This window comes from Lontra canadensis, unplaced genomic scaffold, assembly GCF_010015895.1.
Source record: "Lontra canadensis isolate GAN:19392208 unplaced genomic scaffold, GSC_riverotter_1.0 scaffold247, whole genome shotgun sequence".
Classification (NCBI taxonomy): Eukaryota; Metazoa; Chordata; class Mammalia; order Carnivora; family Mustelidae; genus Lontra; species Lontra canadensis.
The window spans coordinates 196,403-218,148 of NW_022631241.1; the positions used below are offsets into that span (position 1 = coordinate 196,403).

At 41.6% G+C, this 21,746-nt stretch overlaps 2 protein-coding genes across 12 annotated transcripts in view; one reads left to right on the forward strand and one right to left on the reverse strand.

The window, feature by feature from the left end:
• Window positions 1-2,514: 2,514 nt before the first annotated feature.
• LOC116862478 (geranylgeranyl pyrophosphate synthase) lies at window positions 2,515-13,685 on the reverse strand. 6 transcript variants are annotated; one of them, XM_032849775.1, is made up of 4 exons: window positions 13,561-13,685; window positions 9,533-9,625; window positions 3,837-3,907; window positions 2,515-3,597 (listed from the first exon to the last, which is right to left on the reverse strand). In XM_032849775.1, exons 2-4 carry the CDS (start codon window positions 9,600-9,602, stop codon window positions 2,836-2,838), a joined length of 903 nt encoding a protein of 300 aa, XP_032705666.1. In that variant the 5' UTR covers window positions 9,603-9,625; window positions 13,561-13,685; the 3' UTR covers window positions 2,515-2,835. The 6 variants fall into 6 exon arrangements, with proteins under 6 accessions (XP_032705666.1, XP_032705663.1, XP_032705668.1 ...); XM_032849772.1 differs by lacking the exon at window positions 13,561-13,685 and adding an exon at window positions 13,284-13,506; XM_032849777.1 differs by lacking the exon at window positions 13,561-13,685 and adding an exon at window positions 12,943-13,222.
• Window positions 13,686-14,012: 327 nt separating this feature from the next.
• The window catches only part of LOC116862475 (AT-rich interactive domain-containing protein 4B), a 141,133-nt gene continuing 133,399 nt past the window's right edge, over window positions 14,013-21,746 (forward strand). For 5 of the 6 annotated variants that reach the window (XM_032849764.1, XM_032849766.1, XM_032849767.1 and 2 more), the window contains exons 1-2: window positions 14,177-14,289; window positions 15,121-15,175. In XM_032849764.1, coding sequence (XP_032705655.1) covers window positions 15,170-15,175 — 6 coding nt within the window. In that variant the 5' untranslated portion in view covers window positions 14,177-14,289; window positions 15,121-15,169. Of the gene's footprint in view, window positions 14,124-14,176; window positions 14,290-15,120; window positions 15,176-21,746 lie in introns of those variants that run through there. The other variant, XM_032849765.1, reaches the window with a different exon arrangement.

A 21,746-nucleotide genomic window follows, 5' to 3' on the forward strand; every position in this document is an offset into this window, starting at 1 on the left:
ACCAAAGAGAATGTAAGACATGGGAATGACAATCAGATTTATGCTTTGGAAAGAACACCTTGGTTGGAGTGTATGTTACTATAATAGACAGTGCTTTCAAAACTTTTAAACATATTTAAGTATGCACATAGAATGGGAGGCTGGCTGTATAGGACGACGTGCTTTGACCTGTATTCAAGGTCCTGGCTCTGCTCAACAAATGCTTGAACAAATCATCTGGTACCCAATAGGTACTTCCATCTACGTACATTTCCTTCCCCTTTTCCTTCCTCTGAATACACTGATTAAAAAGAGAGCCAACAGATAAATCTTGAGGATATAATGCAGAGGACTTAATAGGCCCTCAAGAGGCAGTAAGGGAGGGAAACAAGAATGGGAGGGGTTCCTTGGGCTTATGGCATGAGGACAAACAACTTTTCTCGAGTTGAAAGGCTGACAGACTTAAGAAATAGAGAGGAGGAAAGTTTGCAGAGTTTCCATTAACTGGGAAAAGGGTGGAAAAGAAGCAGTAGACATTAGATCGACAAATGTGAAAACTCCCATCAGGGTTAGGTAAATAGGTCTTACTGAGGCCTTAACATGTTAACCTGCAATGGTGGTAAGAGCAGTTGTGGAAACACTCCCCAGCAGCACTGAGCAAGTTGGGAGGAACAAAGATGGGGGTGGTTGGACGAAACCAGGACTGGGAACTGGCAGGATGAGGACCTAAGGAAAGGAGGAAAGTGATCCGAGAAAGCCCCTAAACAGCTGCCAGAAGTGAATGACTGTAGGGCATAGGTCAAGAAGGGAAGGAAGTCAAGTTGGAAGTTAACAGAGTGAAATAGAGTAGAATAGAGAAGGGCTAATGGATTTAAAATCTCGCTGAAAATTATTTATAACATAATTTAGCCTTCATTCTTTTGGCTTTGGCAAGGAAAAAAATCAATTTATTTTTTGAACCTCTATAGACTAGAAAATAGGAAAATTTCAAAATTACAGGTCTTCTACATCCAAAATCCAGTTTACTTTGGTTCCAAGACATTCCTTTAAGCAGAAAAAAAAAAAACACAAAAAAACTGTAGTTTAAACCTAAGTAGATAAATTAATATATTTTTACTAGATTTAAAGTACTCTTACATTGTTCTTCTGTATTGACAACTATGATTATAGTTCAAGGTGAAAAGAATAGACTTTTGATTACTTAATGGATAAAATGACTCTTTTCGTAAGTCTCCAATTCAAGGTCAAGCATTTCTGTCCTTGACAAAGACCAGATACAAATGACAAAGGAATCATGAATAGCACCAGGCCAAAATTAATTTGATTAGGTAAGGAATAATCAACTTAAGCAGCCTTCATCTTAACGGTAAATATTTTTATATAGTTAGCATTAGATCTTTTTGACTAATCTTTAAGTTTTTAAGTAATGGATACATAAACACAGTTCAAATTTCCATAATGCAGCATAAATACCCATGATTTTCAATTAAAATGGAAGATACAAATTATTTTAAAAACTAGTGAAGGTACTACCCAACTCTTCAAAGGTTGGGTTGAAGGCTTCAGTGAGATTTTTTCATGCAAGTTCATAGTGATTAAATCTGCCAAAACATATTATAATGGAACCAAACAAGCAAAATGCAATGTTTCTGGAAAACAGTTTCATTGGGGGAGGTCAGCAACACTTGTAAACTAAGGAATCAGGGTTTTTCTTTTCTTTTCTCCTACCTCTTGTTGCCAGGTGGCTCCAGGGTGTTCAGGGTAGAAAGTACACAAAAGGGATAGAGAGTCAGGGTTAAAGCACTATAAAGCTAATTGAGTACCTGACAGCAGAGCCTTTGACTACTTTCCAGCCAGGCACTAGCTCTCAGGTTAACACTTCTCATTCCTTTAATCAGAGATTAAAGATACCTATTTCCCTTTTTATTCAAGCACCAATTGCCTTTAAGGGGGAGTAGTGACCTCAGTAGCAAGGAAAAGGGCGTTTCCCCCTGCTTTTGTACTTAAGGTGAGCAAACAGCTCTTTTATGATTTTTACTTACTAACCAGTAGGAAACTACAAAAAGGCTTAAATAAAGGCTCCTCCCTAAAATACTCTTTCCATGTACCTTTTGTTTCTTCTCAAATGGAAAGACATTGCTGTATCCAGGTAGCAATCTGTTTTGGGGTCACAAATTATAAGGAAAAAAATGAATGAATTTGGACTAGCGTATAAATTCCATTAAGTGGAGTCTCCCTGGTTAAAAAGCAGAATTTGCTGGGCAGGGAAGAAGAAAAAAAAGGAAGAGGGTAAGAAAAAAGACTAGTGCACTTACTGCTTATCACGGTCAGCTTTTTCATGGAAGATTTTAGTGAGGGAGTTTCCAAGAAGAGACCGAGATATTATAAGTAACAACATTTAGGAAGAAAGCGGAGGTCGTGGTCTCTGGGCCAGCTCGCTACAGAAACTGGTCCCAAGGAGTCACTGACTTGAAACTGGGGTAGGCGAATGGGAAATTGCCCATATAGCACAGTTAGGAAGTATCTGGATAAAAATTCCTGGAAGCTGAAGTCTTCTTTATTGACAGAATCAACAGAACATTTGTGGCAGTTGTCCATAAGGTCCAGACATAGCACATTCTGACATTCAAATCAGACCTACTTAAATGTGGCTCGTTTTGATTCTTTCAACTTTGTACTATGATGATTATCTGTACAAAGGGGTTCTAAATCGAAACCACCTCATTCACATCACCCCTATTCACTCTGTTTGTGGAGAGTGACAGCTCGGTCCAAATTTTTAAAAGTGATAGGCTAAAAGACAAAAAAATAGTCAACTGCAATAAGCTACCAGGTCTAACTGGAAATGGCTTAATATTATTCATTCTCTTCTTTGAACATTTTGCTTAAGTGCTTAATTAGGGCTACGAGCTCAGGGTTCCCACCACGTGCATCGATTTGTTTATAGGCTTTAGATTCAAGCTCTTTAAGAGTACTCCGAGTGTATTCAAAAGAACCTACATCCTCGAGATAATGTACACAGTATTTTTTAATATCTACATTCTCGGTTCTCTGACGCAAGATATTCTGCACCTGCGTGCTTTCAGGCCTCGACCAAATAGCATGAATAGTAGGAAAGGAGAACTTTCCCTCTGTTAGATCTTCACAAAAGCTTTTGTTTTCACTATACTCTTTGGAGTGTAAATTAGCATAATCATCCCTAATTTGGAAAAAGAGCCCCAGTGTATTAAGCAGTGGCTTTAGATCTTCTTTGTAGTCAGAGAACAACTGCATGAGACCTACTGCTAATCCGAAGAGTCCACCTGTCTTCTGCAGCACCATTGCTTTATATTCTTCTTCAGTGGGACAAGTGTAATTATCCCTCCAATAAATATCTAGACCTTGTCCCTGATGGAGTTCCAAAAGCTGGTGGGTAAAAAGCTTCACTGCATCTGGGTGATTAAGGGTTAAGACTTTCTCGAGGCCAAGGAAATACACATAATTGGCAGAATTGATGACAGATGGAATTCCATAGATGCTGTGTGCCACTGGAAAGCCACGTCGGAGTTTTGAGTTGTCTTCAATATCATCAATGAGCAAACTGGCATTATGCAACATTTCTGTCACTTCAATGATAATCTAACAAAAAAGATAGGTGACAATTTCATTTAGTTTGACCTATTCAAAACAGCTTATAAATACTTAACAGATTATGAGAGTCTCAGATTTCTTAGTTTTTGCAATGAATAATTATTTAGCAACCTCAATATAAAACAATACATGTATCCACATTAAACTCAATTAAGAGCAAAGAGTATTTTATGTCCCATATATTAATTTGTTAGGGATTAAGAATGAGGTTAGAATTGCCTAAATACCTGTAGTTTGTCTTCTGGAACTTTTAGCCAATGATTAAATGCCTGTGAAAGTTTGGTTCTCACTTGTTTACCTGAAATTAAAGAATAAAATTTGGCAATAAAATTAATATTTCAGTTATTAAAAAAACATTCAGAAACTTCCTTGGAAATTGTTGAGACTTGAATCCAGGCCCATCACTGCTGCCCCCCCCCCCCCCACACCGCCCCCTCTACCAAAATTCGCATTCTGAAAGCTCACAGTCTTTTGAAATCAGGGCATGCAAGGAGATTCTAAAGTATGCAAATGGCCCACTAGTAAGCCCACTCCTTTCATCTTAAGTTGTATCAACAATTTTGGAATGAAATATGGGCATTTTAGGAACTATGATCTAATTCATTCCTTTTCTGAAAAATAAGCCAGTCTAGTCAGTGGCAGTTAATCAGCAATGTCTGTTTTCAGAGAACTGTAGGTATTTCTAATGAATTGTACTTTGCTATTGAATTCAATAAAATATCATAAAACTACCTCTTAAAATTATCTACCATTTCTTTAAATTAAGGTTTTAGAGACTGTACAACTCTGCTTCTTTCCTATAAAAAAATGAGATGACCATTCCCTGAAGTATTCCCTTTCAGCATTCCAGTTTAGTCAAAAGTTAATCTTTTTATTTTGACTAGGGCCATTAGTTTTTCAATATTATCATTTTCTTACATGGAAAGCTCAAGAGGTTTTTGGTTTTTTGCCCAAATATAAAGGAATGGTAGATAAACTCTAACCAGTTCTTTTAATAGCATTCTACAAGTTTCCTGCTAGAGTGAATGCACAGTAACATCCTAATTTCAGATGGTTTCAGAAAAAGTTACATAAGTTTCAGTGAACAGAAACCGTATTTTCTAAGACCTATCTATGTATTCTCTGCACCAGTCACCCAAGCAAATGAATAAACTCTCATCACATATCCAAATGAAAAAAAGTTGCACTTTTTGTGAGAAGTCTAAAAGAGAAGGATCTCTTAGGGTTCAAGAAGCAGTATTTTCTGTCTACTAACCTTTAAGGTGAGCATGGTCTGGGTAGCAGATATATAGTTTGTACTTTGTTCTACTTTCCAGTTTAACAAAGGCCAATCTGAGCTATACTGACAAAGTACATCTGTGCAAAGTAACCATATCGCTTTAAAAAACAAGTTTAGAAGATGAAGAACACAAAGAATCAATGTGGAGCCACATTTTTCCTTTTTGCTTTTGAATGTACATAGAAAAGAGCACATAAATGGCTTAACTTATAGGTAATGTAGTTGTGTTTCAGTGTTTTTTTCCTTTAACCATAATCTGGGGTCTGGGTTGATAGTTTCAAGGCCCTAAATAATTTCTAACAGGTGCTAGTCACAGAGATCCCTCAAAATTAAAAGAAACACATGATAATTACCTTTCTTCATTTATTTATTTTTTAAATATTTTATTTATTTATTTGACAGAGATCACAAGTAGGCAGAGGCAGGCAGAGAGAGAGGGGGTAGCAGGCTCCTGGCTGAGCAGAGAGCCCGATGCGGGGCTCAATTCCACGACCCTGGGATCATGACCTGAGCCGAAGGCAGAGGCTTAACCCACTGAGCCACCCAGGTGTCCCCTTTCTTCATTTATTTCTTAAAAATATTTATTTTAGAAGGAGAAGAGTGTGTGAGTGGGGGTAGGGGCAGAGAGGGAGGGAAAGGACAAGCAAACTCTATGCTGAATGTGGAGTCTGATGCTAGGGCTTGATGCCCATGACGCCAAGATCATGACCTGAGCCCAAGTCAAGAGTCTGATGCTCAACTGAGCCACCCAAGAACCCCCTAGTTACCTCTCCTCTTTTAAAGACTTTAATGTTACTAACTCCCGGCCTGGGGACCTACCCTAGGGCAAATAAATAAAAGTCATTTGACTTCACAAATTCCAGAAAATCCTAATACTAATAATTGCTAATTAATATAATCTTTTAATAGCAAGAGTAACTTTTTGACAGAATAAATGGCCTGGCCCACCTTTAAGTCACTTTAGGAACTCTGAGTTCTCTGTGAAAAACAGGTTTATTATGCATAATGCAATTTCCTATCTCTTTTTTAAAGATTTATTGTGGGGGGAGAAGACTGCATGTGCAAGCAGAGGGGCAAGAAGAGGAGAGAATCTCAAGCAGACTCCTTGTGGAGCCCGATGAGGGATCAATCTCGTGACCCTAAGATCATGACCTGAGCTGAAATCACGAGATGGACACTTAACAAACTGAGCAGCCCAGACACCCCCCCATTTAAGAAAAATTTTTAACTTAAATTCAATTTAGTTAACACACACTGTATTATTAGTTTCTGGGGTAGAATTTAGTGATTCATCAGTTGCATATAACACCCAATGCTCATTATATCATGTGCCCTCCATCACCTAATTCCCCCACTCCCTCTTTTTAAAGATTTTTATTTATTTTTGTTTTGTAATTTATTTTTTAGATTCTATTTATTCATTTGAGATACAGAGGGAGAGAGCGTGAGTTGGGGGAGGAGCTAAGGGAGAAGGAGAAAAGCAAACTCCCTGCTGAGCAGGGTGCCTGACATGGGCCTTGATCCCAGGACCCCCAGATCATGAGCTGAGCCAAAGGCAGATGCTTAAATGACTGAGTCACCCAGGCACCACAAAGATTTTTATTTATTTATTTATTTTTTCAAGATTTTATTTATTTGACAGAGATGACAAGTAGGCAGAGAGGCAGGCAGAGAGTGGGGAAGCAGGCTCCCTGCTGAGCAGAGAGCCCGATGTGGGGCTTGATTCCAGGACCCTGGGATCATAACCTGAGCCGAAGGCAGAGGCTTTAACCCACTGAGCCAACCCAGGTGCCCCAAGATTTTTATTTTTTAAGTAATCTCTACACCCAGCAGGGGGCTTGAATTTACAACCCCAAGAGTCACATGCTCCATTGATTGATTCAGCTAGGTGCTTCATAATTTTCTGTTTCTTTAGGAAAATCTTTTGAGGTTATATTCTAAAATGGATGCAAGATTGTATTAGATAGTAAAAAAGTGAGATACCTAATGAGAGTTTTAAATGTTAAAATACTATAGGATAATGAGGATTAAATAAAAATGTTACAGAAGTTCATTACACAGGTAAACATTATTGCTAAAATTAGCTACAGATGGTCCTTGTTTTGCTTAGCAGAACAGGAGACACTCCTTAGATGCTTTACAGCACTGATAACTGGCATGTATTACCATAGCCCAGTTCTAGCCAGTGTCTGCAAACTTGTTACAAAGTAAGTCCAACAATGGGTAAAGTGCAGGAGAAACATCATCCTGTTTCTCAGCAGGAGACCCTCTAATAAGTGTAGTTACTAGCTGCTGAATAAATCACTCAAAAGGGGTCTCTTGATTTTTCTTTTTTCGGGGGAAGTGGGTGGGGCAGAGGGAGAGAGAGAACTTGATCTCAAAATCAGATTCTGAAATCTGAGCTGAAATCAAGAGTCAAGATGCTTAACTGACTAAGCCAACCAGATGCCTTCTTGGCTTTTTCTTAAAAAGCAGGCAACTTTTCATTATTCTTTTCTCTTTCTTTTTTTAAAAAAAGATTTATTTATTTGAGAGACGGCACATGCACGTGTGCAATGGGGGCGAGGGGCAGAGGGAGAGAGAGAAGCGCACTCTCTGCTGAGTGCAGAGCCCCAATATGGGGCTTGATCCCAGGACCTGGTACCATGACCTGAGCTGAAGTTAGATGCTCAACCGACTGAGCCACCCAGGTGCCCCCCTAGTCAACTTTTTGAGCTGTACTTACAATAATTGTAGTACGTAGTTATATATCAATATATCAATAAAAAGTAGCACCATGACAAGGGCAAGGCAGTCAACGTTGTCTGCCCTGGATGTAGGCAATAAAGAGGTGCACTACCTTTAATGAATTTAAAAATAGTAACAGACCCTGGGTGTCTTGAGTGGCTCAGTTGGTTGGGCATCTGCCCTCAGTGCAGGTCACGGTCTGGGGGTCCTGGGATGGAGCCCTACATTGGGCTCCTTGCTCAGTGGGGAGCCTGCTTCTCTCCCTCTGACTGCTACTGCTTGTGCTCTCTCTCTGTCAAATAAATAAAAACTTAAAAAAATAGTAACAGACTGACTAGTTTTTAAAAAAGTGTAAATCTTCTTTGTCCTTTGGATCTTGAGGATTTCATCTTTAATATGTTAATATTTTAACTTTTAAGAAGCAGGATTTTATTTTATTTGTCTCTGGACTCATCATAGTGGAAGGTAATTTATATCTAACAAATTTAGGATCCGTTTACATTGCTTCTATAGTACTATGGAATATCTTTATGCTGTCAATTAGATTTCATTTAATAAGCTTTGGTGAGTTATTACTTTTTTTAAAGATTTTATTTGGGTGGGGGACACAGCAGGAGGAGTGGGAGAGGGAGAAGCACGCTTCCCACCAAGCAGGGAGCCCAATGCAGGGCTTGATCCCACGACCCCAGGATCATGACCCGATCCAAAGACGCCCTGGTTCCCTCCATTTTTCTGAAACACTGACATTAGCAGGTACGTCTCCATATAGGTCCGCCAGAATAGAAATGACGCTAATCATGATGGCTTTCAAGATGTAGCTGGGGAGCTACCACTCTTCAGCTTCTGATAACCATATTTATCCTCTCCAGGCTATGAAGAATAGAAACACACATAATACCACGGAGGTGGGCCCACAAAGAAAGGTGTGCACTTTAGAACAAAAATGAACAAGTGTTTATTGTGATTGATTTGAGAACATCACTGGTCTATAGGTTAGCTATCTTATGGGCTAAATAGGTTTTTATGGTTGTCAACTAATTCACCATCTTTTATGTAATTTCTACAAGAAAGTACATTCCAAGTTTCAAGTAACTGGTCTGTGAATGAATTTTTATTATAGGAACCCACCCTTATTATATATATGAGTTTTGAGTTTTAACTTGCTATCACCATTTTCCAGACCAAGTTAAAAAAATAGCAAAATAAAACATACATATACATGTGATTAGGCAGGTGTTACCGTAAGAAGCCATGTTCAGGTGACCCATCTACATGTATGAATAATGTGGGCCTTGTTTCTAAGTAATGTGACTTAGAGATGCATTACTATTTGGCTCTTAAAGGAACTAGTAGCATAAGAAATGCAGTGAGTAGATGACAGTGGAAAACATGAACGTGGAAAGTAAAGCTTTTTGTTGTTACATAAATTGGCATAAAAGCCCCTGACACCTAAATAGTAGGGAATAGGAACATGTGGCATCCCAAAACCTCCAATGACGTACTCAAATGTTTTCAGTATTTTTTTTTTAGTTATGTTGTATAAATGGACATTTTTAAAAGGGTATGTCAAAAATACCCCCCCCTTTTTAAATATTTTATTTATTTATTTGCCAGAGAGAGAGCAGGGGGAGTGGCAGGCAGAAGGAGAAGTAGGCTCCTCACTGCCCGATCCGGGACTCGACCCCAAGTGAAAGGCAGATGCTTAACCGACTGAGCCAGCCAGGCATCCCCAAAATATCCCCTTTAAGAACATAAAACTAAAATGTTCTATTTGTAATTTTCCTTGTATGTATCCCTTATTAAATAGGAAATCTCAAGAGCTAGTAAGTCTAATCTTTTCTGTATGCTAGCATTTGAATGACCACAACTCTATCACAAGACTCTATATGGATCTATGGACCATAACTAAACAGTTACCTGGTAACTGAAGTAAATACTTATAGGGTTCTAGAAGAATTCTTTGGACTGTTTCTTGAGTCTTCTCCATTGTTTTTAAACTTCAAAGCTGATCTGTGAAAAAGGAGAAATATAAAGATAATCTTAATAACTGAATTAATTTTGAGTTCCAAATGCAAAGGGATTTGTATCTCAAGTTGTTTTTGTACAGGCAGACTTTCAGTATGTTATATAAGAAAATTCTACATATATGAAATCTTGAAACATGGTAAGTAAAAGGAGCCCATCTTCAGAAAAGGAAAATCACAAACACAGAAAGCAGATTGATGACTGCCTAGCACTGTGGTAGCAAGAAGAGGGAGTATGAAGTTTCTTTCTGTAGGAATTAAAATACTCTACAATTAGATTGTGGTGATGGTTGCACAACCCTATGAATATACTAAAATGTTAACTTTATATGGGTGAACCACACATGTAAATTATCTCATAAGAAAAAAAGGAAAATCTTCAAGTGATTTCATTGGTCAGAGTATTCACCTGGGTTGTAAGTGATTTCCTCAGTTACATAACTTAAACTAAGCCATTCTTATTTTACTCAACCATAAGGGCTTAAATTGTTGACATCAAATCAATGTCAAAATAAATCCACAGAATTAGATACTTCTATATTTGACTGATTACATAAATTAGTAAACATACTTTTTTCAATGAGCATTAGAATGAATAAATTTTATATCTTAAAATATAAGGCGAAAACTTCTCTCTTATACTTTCTTTATAATCAATCCATTTCAGAGATTCTAATTTAAGACGTACACTAACTTGAATAAAATTATCAAAAATATTACCTTGTATACACACACACACACACACACACACACACACAATTCCCTTGTAGCGATTTATTATTGGGAGTTTTACCTTACTTCAGTGTTTTCTAGAATACCATTTGTGGCCTTCCTCCTATACTTTTTTACTGTTGAATCCAACCCCTACTTGGCTTTTTTGTATCTTTTGCTATTTTTATTTGTCCTTATCTTAGGAATCTACTTTTCTAATTACTCTGACATCTTGGCACATTTTAGGTGGCTTCTCACCTTTATCTGTTTTCTTTTGTTTCTATAACAATGATTTATTTGGTCTTTAGAATCATGAACTGAAAGGATCAAAAAGTGTGTTTTCTGTAATCTCCTCTTGAGTAACAAGGAGAAACAATCTTCAGAATTGAGCACTCCAGCAAAGGAAATCATCTTAGCAATATGACCTCAAAGAGAAACATTCCATGTAGAAATGGAATGCCTTGACTGCTCTGATTTACACCTTCCTTGACTGACAATTAATACCCAGTATGTCACAGGGGAAAAAAAAGTTCGAAAATATTTTGAAACTATCTAAAAACTAGTAACCTCTTATCTATACTGTTTAAACTTTAACATGTTGCCTCATTTTTTTTTCCTTTTTCTATTTTATCTATTTAGATAGATAAAATAGATTTTATCTATTTATTTGTCATAGAGAGAGAGAGAGGGCACACGCAGAGGAACAGCAGGCAGAGGGAGAAGCAGGGTCCCTGCTATGCAAAGAGCCCAATGTGGGACTCGATCCCAGGACCCTAGAATCATGACCCAAGCCAAAGGCAAGATGCTTAACCAACTGAGCCACCCAGGCGTCCCGACATATTACCTCATTCTTAAGAGATCAGAAAAAGATGACAAGCAGGAAGAATAATCACTTAAATAAAAGATTATTAAACAGAATTAAAGGTAGGATAAACAAAAAAAGGGATCTTATACTTCTGCATTTAGAACAGTTGGTAGCCATCTCTTCCATAACAGGTTGAGAGCAATAATCATGTTCATCTTTTTTCACAACCTTCAGAACACACTTAACTTGAAATAATGAGTCTACCTTTCAAGAACTCTTTTGTCTTCATCTGGAGACAGATATACTCTTGCCCAGAAGTCAGTGCTAACTAACCTTTGTTCCAATTCTTAAGGCTTTGGTTGATGCCATTAAAAAACAAAAAATATGAATTATAAATTTTTAAAAATTATCTTTTTAGAAAAGATTTTATTTATTCATTTGACAGAGAGAGACAGAAGACGGAACACAAGCAGGGGGAGTAGGAGAGGGAGAAGCAGGCTTCCACTGAGCAGGGAGCCCAATGCAGGACTCGATCCCAGGACCCTGAGATCGTGACCCGAGCCGAAGGCAGAGGCTTTAACCCAATGAACCACCCAGGCGCCCACCTTAAGAAACTCTTAATAAGTAAGTGAATTAATGTTCCTTTCCTACAGGATGTTTATACACAAGTATTCTCAGTAGTGGGAAAACACAGGAACCTCAATTTTTCTAGATATTGAAAAGTAATCTGTTTTGTGTCTTAAGTCTCAGGGTTTCTACATACAGCAGCCTATACCCTACCTGCTTCCTCACCCCCCTGCCCCTTTTTAATGCAAAGCCTCCTATTGTGGCTGGAAATTTCAGTCATCAGATAGGTATTAGACTCCAACATAAAGAAGCATTGTTACATGAAATCAACTATCTTGTTTTTAGATTGAATAACTACAGAATGCCTCTGTGAGAGTCTGAAACTACTCACTTTCAAAACTGGAAAACTGCCTTTAATTTGTTCATACAATTGATGGATGAATATTAACATAAAAATAACTGTCCCCCCTGTATGGACTACTACTGACATAATCTGGTTGGGCTCCCTGCATTTGCCCCTCTAATGTAGACCTCTACTCTTCGGCCAGCAAAATTTAGATCTGGCCTTATTTCCCAACCGACTGAGAACCCTTCGGAGACATCCCTTTGCTCTTAGGTAAGAACACACTCCCTAACAAACTGTCTGGAAGACTGGGCTACTCCCGCCTCCCCCGCCCCCAGCTTCAGTTCTTCACACTTTATTTTATTATCATCATTTTTGTTATTACTATGTTAGTTCTTCACACTTTAAAATCTCTCTCTAGATACAAGGCTCCCAAGATGTTATTTTTTTCCGCCTGGAAAGTTCTTTCCCTATTAACTCCTGCTAACCCACTCTGAGCTCGATCCTCACTCTGCTTCCCTTAAGTCGAATTCCCTATTCCAAATCATCACGTAACTCTCCTTCGCAGCACTCACCACTGTTACCAACTTCACACCCACTTGTGGGTCCACTTTACTCCCGTCTGTACCGTTTTCCAGACGGCAGGCGCCCAGTAAGCACGGGAAGGACTGAATGAACCTCATGGTTCTAACGCGCTGGAGGATGAAATCAGGGCATACACTTGCAGTATAAAAAGTCAGAATACCGTGCAAGTTGCTTTTTGTTTTTTTAAAGGGAATGATCTGATTTCAAAATTGCTAAGTGGTGCCAGACGAGTATCAGTGTAGCTGGAAACGCAGAACGGATCCTTCCACTCAAACCCCGGGAGGTGACAGACCTGAACAAAACTGCCCGAGCTACAGGCAGCGGATTTAAATAACTTCGAGGCAGATTTTTAGCAGAGACTTGGCCAAAGCGCTTCCCGGCGCTCCTCTGCTAGTCGGAGCCCGCAGGGCCGGTGAGGTTCCTGCTTCCTCTCGGTTCGGATGCACCCTTCCGCCCTACTGTGTCACCCACCGCTCCTCCCCTTCTCCAGCGAGGATGGAAAATTCATACACAATCCGGTTCAGCATCCGGGTCCTCACCCTCCTTTCTTTCTTTCCCCTCGACCCCGCCTTCCCGCCTCCCCCGCCCTCACTCCCATCCGGGTCCCCCCCGGCCGCCACCACAGCCGCTCACGGTTCAACGGTGATATCACAACTTTCGCGCCGCCGGCCCGGGAGTAGTAGTGCCCAGCATCAACTTCCCACTTTATAGTTCAGAACAACGCTCCGCCTGACGCCTACATGGATCCCTCCCCCTACTTCACCACAGAACTCTCCGCCCTCTTCAGCCGCCAGCGACGCCGCATTACTCGGTGCAAGAAAATGCGCCATCCCGGTCACACTGCGCAGGCGTCGTTGCCGCCTCCCTACTGCTTTGTTGCCCCGCCCCTTCCCCTCCCCCCACTACTTGCCTCACGCGGACGCGGGGCATTGCGGGTCTTGCAGTTCTCCTGGGCAAAGGCTTTCGCATTGGCCCCAGAGGTTGGACTACATTTCCCGGGAAGCTTTGAGGAGTAACTTTCTGTTTCCATAGAAGTGGTGGGAAAATGGCGTCGTTGTTTGTATCCCGGGGACCAATAAGAATAGGGGATGGGCGGGTTCTAAAGAATGCTAACCAATCCGAGGTCGTCTGAGGGGCCATCCGGGAAAGAGGTAGGGGAGGGGAAAATATCTAGGGGAGGGGAGAAAGAAGGGAGGGGGGCTCTTGGGGTGGGGGGGGAAGCGATGTTTGCCCGTCAGTCGAGTCCGGAGTGAGGAGCTTGGGCGCCGGAGCGGAGGGAGACTCTTGAGCTGAAGCTTGCCGCCGCCACGGCCACCGCCTGGACCTTTGCCCGGAGGGAGCCGCAGAGGGTCTGGCGCCGCCGTCCTCTGGAGGGCAGCGCGATCCGGGGCCCGGACCTCCAGTCCGGGAGGGATTTTTCGTCGTCCCCCCCCCTCCCCCCAGCGAGGGAGCCCGAGCGGCCGCCAAACAAAGGTACCAGTCGCCGCCGCGGGAGGAGGAGGAGCCGGAGCTTCAGCCTCAGCAGCCGCTGGACCCGCCGCCCTTCTTCCCCCATCTCTCCCCCGGGCCTGCTGGTTTTGGGGGGGAGCAGGGGAGGGAACTCTGGACGTGCCAGGGTGAGAGCTCGCCTCCGCCGAAGGTAGGGGCATTTTCTGAGGCTTTCGCGGTCCCGTGAGGGGTCCTTTCGGGAGTCCGCGGGCCCGGCCGAGGAGCAGGGGGCGATCGCTCGGTGGTCTCGCCGGGCGCCCGGATTCGGGGCCTCCGCCTTCCGGGAGCCCCCGCCCCCGTGCAGTTGCCGAGTCCGAGTCGCCCCCCAGCCTGGCGGCTGCACACTCAGCGATTTAGCGTCTCTGGGCCGCGGTGGGGGGCCCGGGCCGGCGGGGGGCAGTGTCTGCTCCCGGCCCCCCGGTCCTCTGGCGGCCCCCGCGGCCCGGGAGCCGGGGATCCCGCTCGCACTTGTCTGGTCTCCGCCTCGGAGCGGGACGTGGGCAGCGGCTGAGCGGCGGGTCGGTCCTGCCCGCGGCCCTCCGGCCCGCCTGGCCTCTCCGCCGCCCCCACCCGGGGCCCCTCGGGCCCGGGCCTGCTCCGGCTCGGAAGCGGGGCTGCGCGACCCTCTGGGGCGCCGACCCGCTCGGCCGGGCCCGGAGGCCCTCGGGGAGGACAGGCAGCCCCGCGCCGGCCCCCGGGCTTGTTGTGAGTTTCTTCTCTGACAGAAATGGCGTCATTGTCGGAGACGGGAAACTCTGTCGGGTCCCGACAATGGGGACGGGAAGCGGCCGAGCTGTGGAGGTGGCTGGGTTTGCGGGGCTGGCGAGGCCACGGGGAGCCCCTCGTCTGCGGTTCGCGGTTCGGGGGCTGACGTCCGCCACGGCGCTTTCTTCGGGGTTCGGGCCGCGCTCGGTTCCCTCCGCCTCCGCCGGTGCAGAGGGTGCGTGTGGTGCCGACTGGGTGTCTTTTGTTTCCCCTCCAGGTGCAGGTGAATCTGGTGTTTTCGAGGGGATCGCGGTCCCAGAATCATCATGAAGGTAAGATTGCGTAGAGGAAACGACCTCTGGGGTTCTAGAATTGGGGAAGGGGGGGTGATCGGGCTTGTGTGTGGGGCCTCCGAGTTTCGCCGAGGAAGATGTGCGGGGCGGCCTGGTGCCCGAGCCCCTTCCCCTGGAGACGGTGGGGTCCGCTGGCGTGGCTCTCTGTGGCTCTGCTGTGGAGTTGGGGCCACTTACAGGAGGTCGCACTGAGCACGGCTCTCCCATATCGAACGTCTCTTTCTGCAGGGTAAGGCAGGAGTAACTGCATGAAATAAACTGTTTTAAAAGGTAAAACAGAAAAAGCAGGTCAAGTAATCCGACTCTGGAAACTGAACTGTGTTGTGGTTCTAGCGATTACACTGATGAAAGAAAATCCCGTCTGTTGCGTGTACCTTGCTGGGAATTTCTAGCAGAAGACCTGTTTGTTTGCTGAGAAAATAATCTGAACTGAAAGATTTTTAAAGAGAATCTTTATGATCTTTACACAACTCAGAGATATTACTTTTTCCTGGGATTTAGGACCCTACTTTTTTTTTTCCCTTGGTTGATCCGTTTAGTCTAAATTGTCAGATGTTGTGATAAAACCAATGTGGATTGATGTGGAAAGCCCATGGCCAGATTCCTCTTAAATGTAAACACGTTAACCGAATGGAGGATAATGTGTAAAAAGTAGAATTTACTTAGTTGGTGGAAGAGATCATGACAATGGAAGTGTAGGTTTTTATTTTTTGGAGACTATGTAATAGAATGGTGTTATTTTTTATACACTGGGGAATAAAAAGCCTTAGATACTCTGGCCTGTTTAGATTCAACTGGTAGAACTTAGAGACTAGAGATATTTTTCATCCATGACAAATTCGGAAGTGCTTGAAACGGTAGGGTGTGTTCACAAGTATAGGAATGCATAGAATAGTATCTGAAAATGTAAATGTCTGCTTTTGATAGTTCCTTTGAATTATTTGAAAACAAGTTTTTTTCTGTTCAGGATGGATTTGCTTTTATAGTACTGCATCTAAATGAAAATTTGTAATGCTTCTGTTTATGAAAGAAAGTAAAAGCTGTGACTACTTAAATATCAGCTATACGCAGTAATTTTAGTTTTTCTTTTCCTTTTTTAGTTTTTTTTTTTTCTTCTTGAGTTTGGATGCTATAAAGTATCTGAAACAGTTTATATCTGCTGAATTGTTGTCTCACCTTCATGTAAATGAAAAAAGTAGTCAGTGATGTTTCAGAAACAGATCCCTTTTGTTAGTCACAGATGCTAGCTATAACTCCTGGGACCTGTATAAAACAGTGACAAGTGAATTTGTTAGGAAAAACCGTATATCTTCCTTGGTGTTGGGTGAGAACTTCTTAAAGGAAAGTGTTGGGTTGAATAACATATAATAAATTCAGAAGCTGAATAATATAGGATTTAGTTTCTGGTAGATACTGCAATCTGTCATAGTTCCCAATGTACTGCCTGGCACGTCTTTGGTGTTCTGTTAATATTTGATTAAAAGAAATGTAGTAAGTTGAAGGTCCTTAAGATTTAAATTTTCTTTCCTTTTCTTTCATTTCCGTTTTTTTTTAACTTGTGTGTTTAAAAAATGAAAGTACGTTGGAAACTTTAGCCTTTAAGAGTGTCATAGTATTAGGCAAATGCAAATTTTTTGGTATAATTTTAGAACTACTAATTTTAAGTGCTTAGTATTTCCATTAACATTGCCTTTTTAAAAAAGGGTACTACTGATGTTGAAAGGAAGAGTTATTAATGTAAATTTCTGATTTTATACAAGAAGAACTTCCTGTTTATTGTATATATAGTGAGTCTTTTCTTTGGGAGTCTACTGATAATCAGCAGTACTACAAACTTAGCTTATTTCTTACAACTTGATTTCTTACATGGTGAACATTGAGAGGCTGCCCATGATTGATTGGCATTTTGCTTTAACAAAGTTGCAATTCAGAAAGTACTTAATAGTAATTATAGTGGGCTCACATTTTCTCTTTTTTTTGTGTTCCCAGTTTCTAAATTGTAATGACAACAGACTTATAGGAGGATTAATGCTATTTATCAGATCTCACCAAACATATTTGTACTTTGAGGCAGGTTTTTAAGTTTTTATTATCAGTTTTATTAGTCACAAGAAATTTTTTTAAAGTTTTGTTAAATGACAGTGTATTGATCTCATTGAAAGAATGTTTAGTAATACTTTTCTGGTTGTTGCTTTAAAATCCAAAAATAAAGACGAATGTATATATCATTTTAAATGTTAGGTTCGAAACAATTTTTAGAAACCGTTGTTAGAAACAATTTTGCTATAGTACTTCAAGAGTTTATTTAAATAAACCCATTTAGTCACTAGTATATTCTATCTTGTAATATTTTTACCCAGTGCGTTTTTGAGAAATAGCACTGTAATACAAAAGCAGTTTTATTCTTAACATACGTCATGATATGTGGTTTTGTTGGATTTTTTATACTTTTAAAAAAATTTTATTTATTTATTTGACAGAGTGAGACTTAGTGAGAGAGGGAACAGAAGCAGGGGGAGTGGGAGAGGGAGAGGCAGGCTTCCCGCCTTGGAGGGAGCCTGATGCCAGGCTCCATCCCAGGACCCTGGGATCATGACCTGAGCGGAAGGCAGATGCTTAATGACTGAGGTGCTCTGGATTTTTTTATACTTTCTATAGATCTTTCAGTGTCAGTGATAGCACATTTTCAGGAAATCCTAGATTATTAAAAGTTGTAAATGATTTCAAGACTTAATTTTAATTATTTCAGATTCATTTCCTACTTTTTTCTAACTAAAACTGTTTCCTTATACATTGTGCACGTTATTAACATCTCACATTGCAGTAAATTTTTAAGTAAAGTGGGAGAAGCTGGAGAGGCTGGAGATTTCAGAATCTTTATGGAATAAGTGATTTAGGTGGTTGTGCCTAGAATCTTGGAGAGATGGGCTTTTTCAGATGTATCATTCTCTTCCATAATCACTGCCTTTAGAAACATAAAAATAATGGATTGATTATAAACGCCCTTTGCTTTTGTGCATGTTCTCACCCCCTCCCCTTTTCCTTCCACCTTCCTTCCCCCTTTCCTTTCCCTGGCTCCTCCTTTCCCTCTTTTTTTCCCTTCCTTTTTTCCCCCTTCTTCCTTATTTTTCTTCACTTCCTACTTTCCTCTCCCTCCCTCCCTCTGCCCTCACTCTCTCTAACCCCTTCTTCTTCCCTTCTTTCTTTCCCTTCCCTCTTTCATAAATCAGTCATTTAACAACAGCCCCTTCCATGCATCAGGCAGTGTGGAATGAATGCCAGTAAGCTCTCAGATCTGCTCTCAAGGAGCTCGCAATTTAGTAGAAGACATAGAAAAATAAAGCAGAACAGCACATACTGAGTTACAAGAGTTTTGACCGCAGTATACAGTAATTGTGGTAAGTGGTGTGGAAGGACAGAAGAGGACATCTAAATCAGAGTCAGGTGGGCACCTGGGAGGCTCAGTCAGTTAAGTGTCTGTCTTTGGCTTGGGTCATGATCCCAGAGTTCTGGGATGGAGCCCCTCGGGCGGGGGGGTGGGGTTTGCTGCTCAGTGGGATGTCTGCTTCTCCCTCTCCCACTGCCCCTGCTTGTGTTCCCTCTCTTGCTTTGTTTCTCTCTGTCAACTAAATAAATAAAATCTTAAAAATCAATCAGTCCATCAATCAGTCAGAGTCATGGAAAGTTCTGTGGTAGAACATCTAAGCTGAGTGTTAAAGCTTTCATTGAGCAACGAAGAGTAGAAAAGAATGTTTGAGACAGAAAGGGGACTACATGTTGGAAAGTGAGAAAAAAAAAAAAAACACCCAAGATGGTGTATTTGGAAACTTAGTTTACTGTGCCTGACTTAAAGCATGATGTGTTTGGGGAGGGGAATAGGAGGGCAATGGAGAGAAGGCTAAGTTAGGGAGTTGAAAATTTTCTTGAATGGTATGAACCACTGAAGGTTATTAGAAAGGAGTGAAGTTGGTGGATTTATATTCTGGAGAGGTCACTTTGGTAGTATTGTAGTGAGTATGTCAAATGGGAGAGCTGAGTGGAAGATCTGGAGATTGCAGGTGAGAAGACCAACTGAGAAGTAAGGGCTTGAACACATGCAGTGGGAATAGACCTGAGATATTTAGGAAACAGAATTCAGGACCTAATAACTTGCCCTAGGGTGGGAAGAAGAAGTTTCTGTCTTGGGGAATGAGATTGATACTATTGTCACCTGAAGTATGTTGGCATTGAAGTAAATGTGTTGTACAGGGTTTTGAGTATTGAAGGGACCTTAGAATGACCACATCCTCTAGTTACAATGTAAGATTAAGAGAGTAAGTAAGACAAAGAGAAATCAGAGGCTTGGTTAATTCAGTCTGAATGTTAACCTCATAGTTAACTTTTACTGTAAAATTTGAGAGGATTTATATCTATAATGTGGCATATGTATTTTGTCCTATGAATTTGGGATCTCTTTGATGAACAAGTAATTTTGTAAAATACTGACTTGTGTTTTGTCTGAATTGCTAATTCTTTGTCTATTGTTAATTTTTAAATTTCTATTTATTTATTTTTAAAAGATTTTATTCATTGATTTGAGAGAGAATGAGTGAGAGAGAGCATGAGAGAGGAGAAGGTTAGAGGGAGAAGCAGACTCCCCAAGGAGCTGGGAGCCCTATGCAGGACTCGATCCTGGAAGTCCCGGATCGTGACCTGAGCCAAAGGCGCTCATTCAACCAACTGAGCCACCCAGCCGCCCAGTAATTTTTTAAAAAAAGCATGTTGGATGAGTACATATTTCCCTGAAGAATGTGTTTTTGCTACTTCAGTCTGTGAATTCAGTCAGTGAAGAGATAATTTGTATGCCCTCCATGTACCAGACATGCTTCTAGGTATTGAGGATACAGCAGTATACAAAACAAGAGTTCTTCCCCTCATGGAGTTTACATTAAATTAGGATACATAGACACCAACCAAAAAAAAAAGTGGTAAATGCTGTGAAGTAAAGCAAAATCAGGATAAGTGATTACAGTGACAGAAGGTGTTAACTTTAGATGAAGTGTAATAAAGGGCCTGTTTTTGGAGATGACATGTAAACATCATGCGAAACAACTGATACAGTGGGCCATTCAGTTATCTGGAGGAAGAGCAGTCTGGGCAGAAAATTCAAGTGCTAGGGTACTGCGGAGGAATGTTTTTGGTCTGTTCGATCGTGCATGCTTTAAGGAACAGAGAGGGCTTTAAAGCTGGAGTGGTAAGAGATGAGGCTAGAGAGATCACAAGTTCCTACCGTATAGTGTAGGGCCTTGTAGGCCATGGGAAGGACTTAAGAGTAAAATCTGCGTGTTTTGGAAGTCAGTGGAGGGTCTTGAGCAGGAGCAGTAACTGCTGTTCAGAGACTAGACTGTGGGAGAGCAAGAGTAGAAGGAGGGGCGCCAGTGGCGAGCCTGCCAAGTTAGTTCTGGTAAGAGAGGGTGGTGGACCAGGTGTGAGAGGTGGGTCTATTGCAGGTGGAGATGATAGGATTTGAATGGATTGAATGGGAAGGAAAAGTTCTGCTTGGTGCTACTTATGGTTGACTAGTCCCTCCTCCTCCCCTTTTAAAATATGTTTTTTTGTAATTAGTTGGTGGATGGGATTTTTAGGATTGACTGCAGCCAAGAAGGCATTCCCAACTCTTAGCCTTCCCTTATTAGTGAGTGGTGAACATTGAGATGAGCAGTCCTTTCCATTTTTTTTGTTTCGTTTTGTTTTTGAATTTTAGGAAAGGAGATAAAATTCACCCTTTTAAAGTGTACAGTGCAGAGGTGCTGACTCTTGATTTCGGCTCAGGTCATAATCTGAGGGTTGTGGGATTGAACCCCACATGAGGCTCTGTGCTCAGCAAGGATGTCTGCTTGGGATTCTTTCTCCCCCTGCTCCCTTCCCCACACCTGCACACACGCAATCAAGCACTCTCTCTCGCATGCTGTCTCTGAAATAAATCTTAAAAAGATATAAAGTGTACAGGTCGGTACTTAGTATTTTCACAAGATTGTTGATCTATCACTACTACTGTTTTTTTTTTTTAAAGATTTTAAAGATTTTTTTAAAGATTTTATTCATTTTTTTGAGATCACAAGTAGGCAGAGAGGCAGGCAGAGAGAGAGAGGGAAGCAGGCTCCCTCCTGAGCAGAGAGCCCGATTCGGGACTCGATCCCAGGACCCTGAGACCATGACCCGAGCCGAAAGCAGCAGCTTAACCCACTGAGCCACCCAGGCGCCCTATCACTACTACTGTTTAACTGCAGAACATTTTTGTCTTCCCAGCAAGAAACCTGTACCTATTAGCTGTCACTCTTTGTTCTCCTTCTTCTCTGTCCCTTTCCCAGCCGTCACTAATCTGCTTTTGGTCTCAGGGGTTTGCCTGTTCTGGACATTTCCTATCAGTGGAATCATCCAGCATGTGGCCTTTTGTGCCTGACTTCTTTCACTTAGCATAATATTTCTTTCTTTTTTTTTTTTTTTTTAAAGATTTTATATTTGTGAGAGAGAGCGTGCATGAGCAAGTGCACGAGCAGGGGGGAGGGGT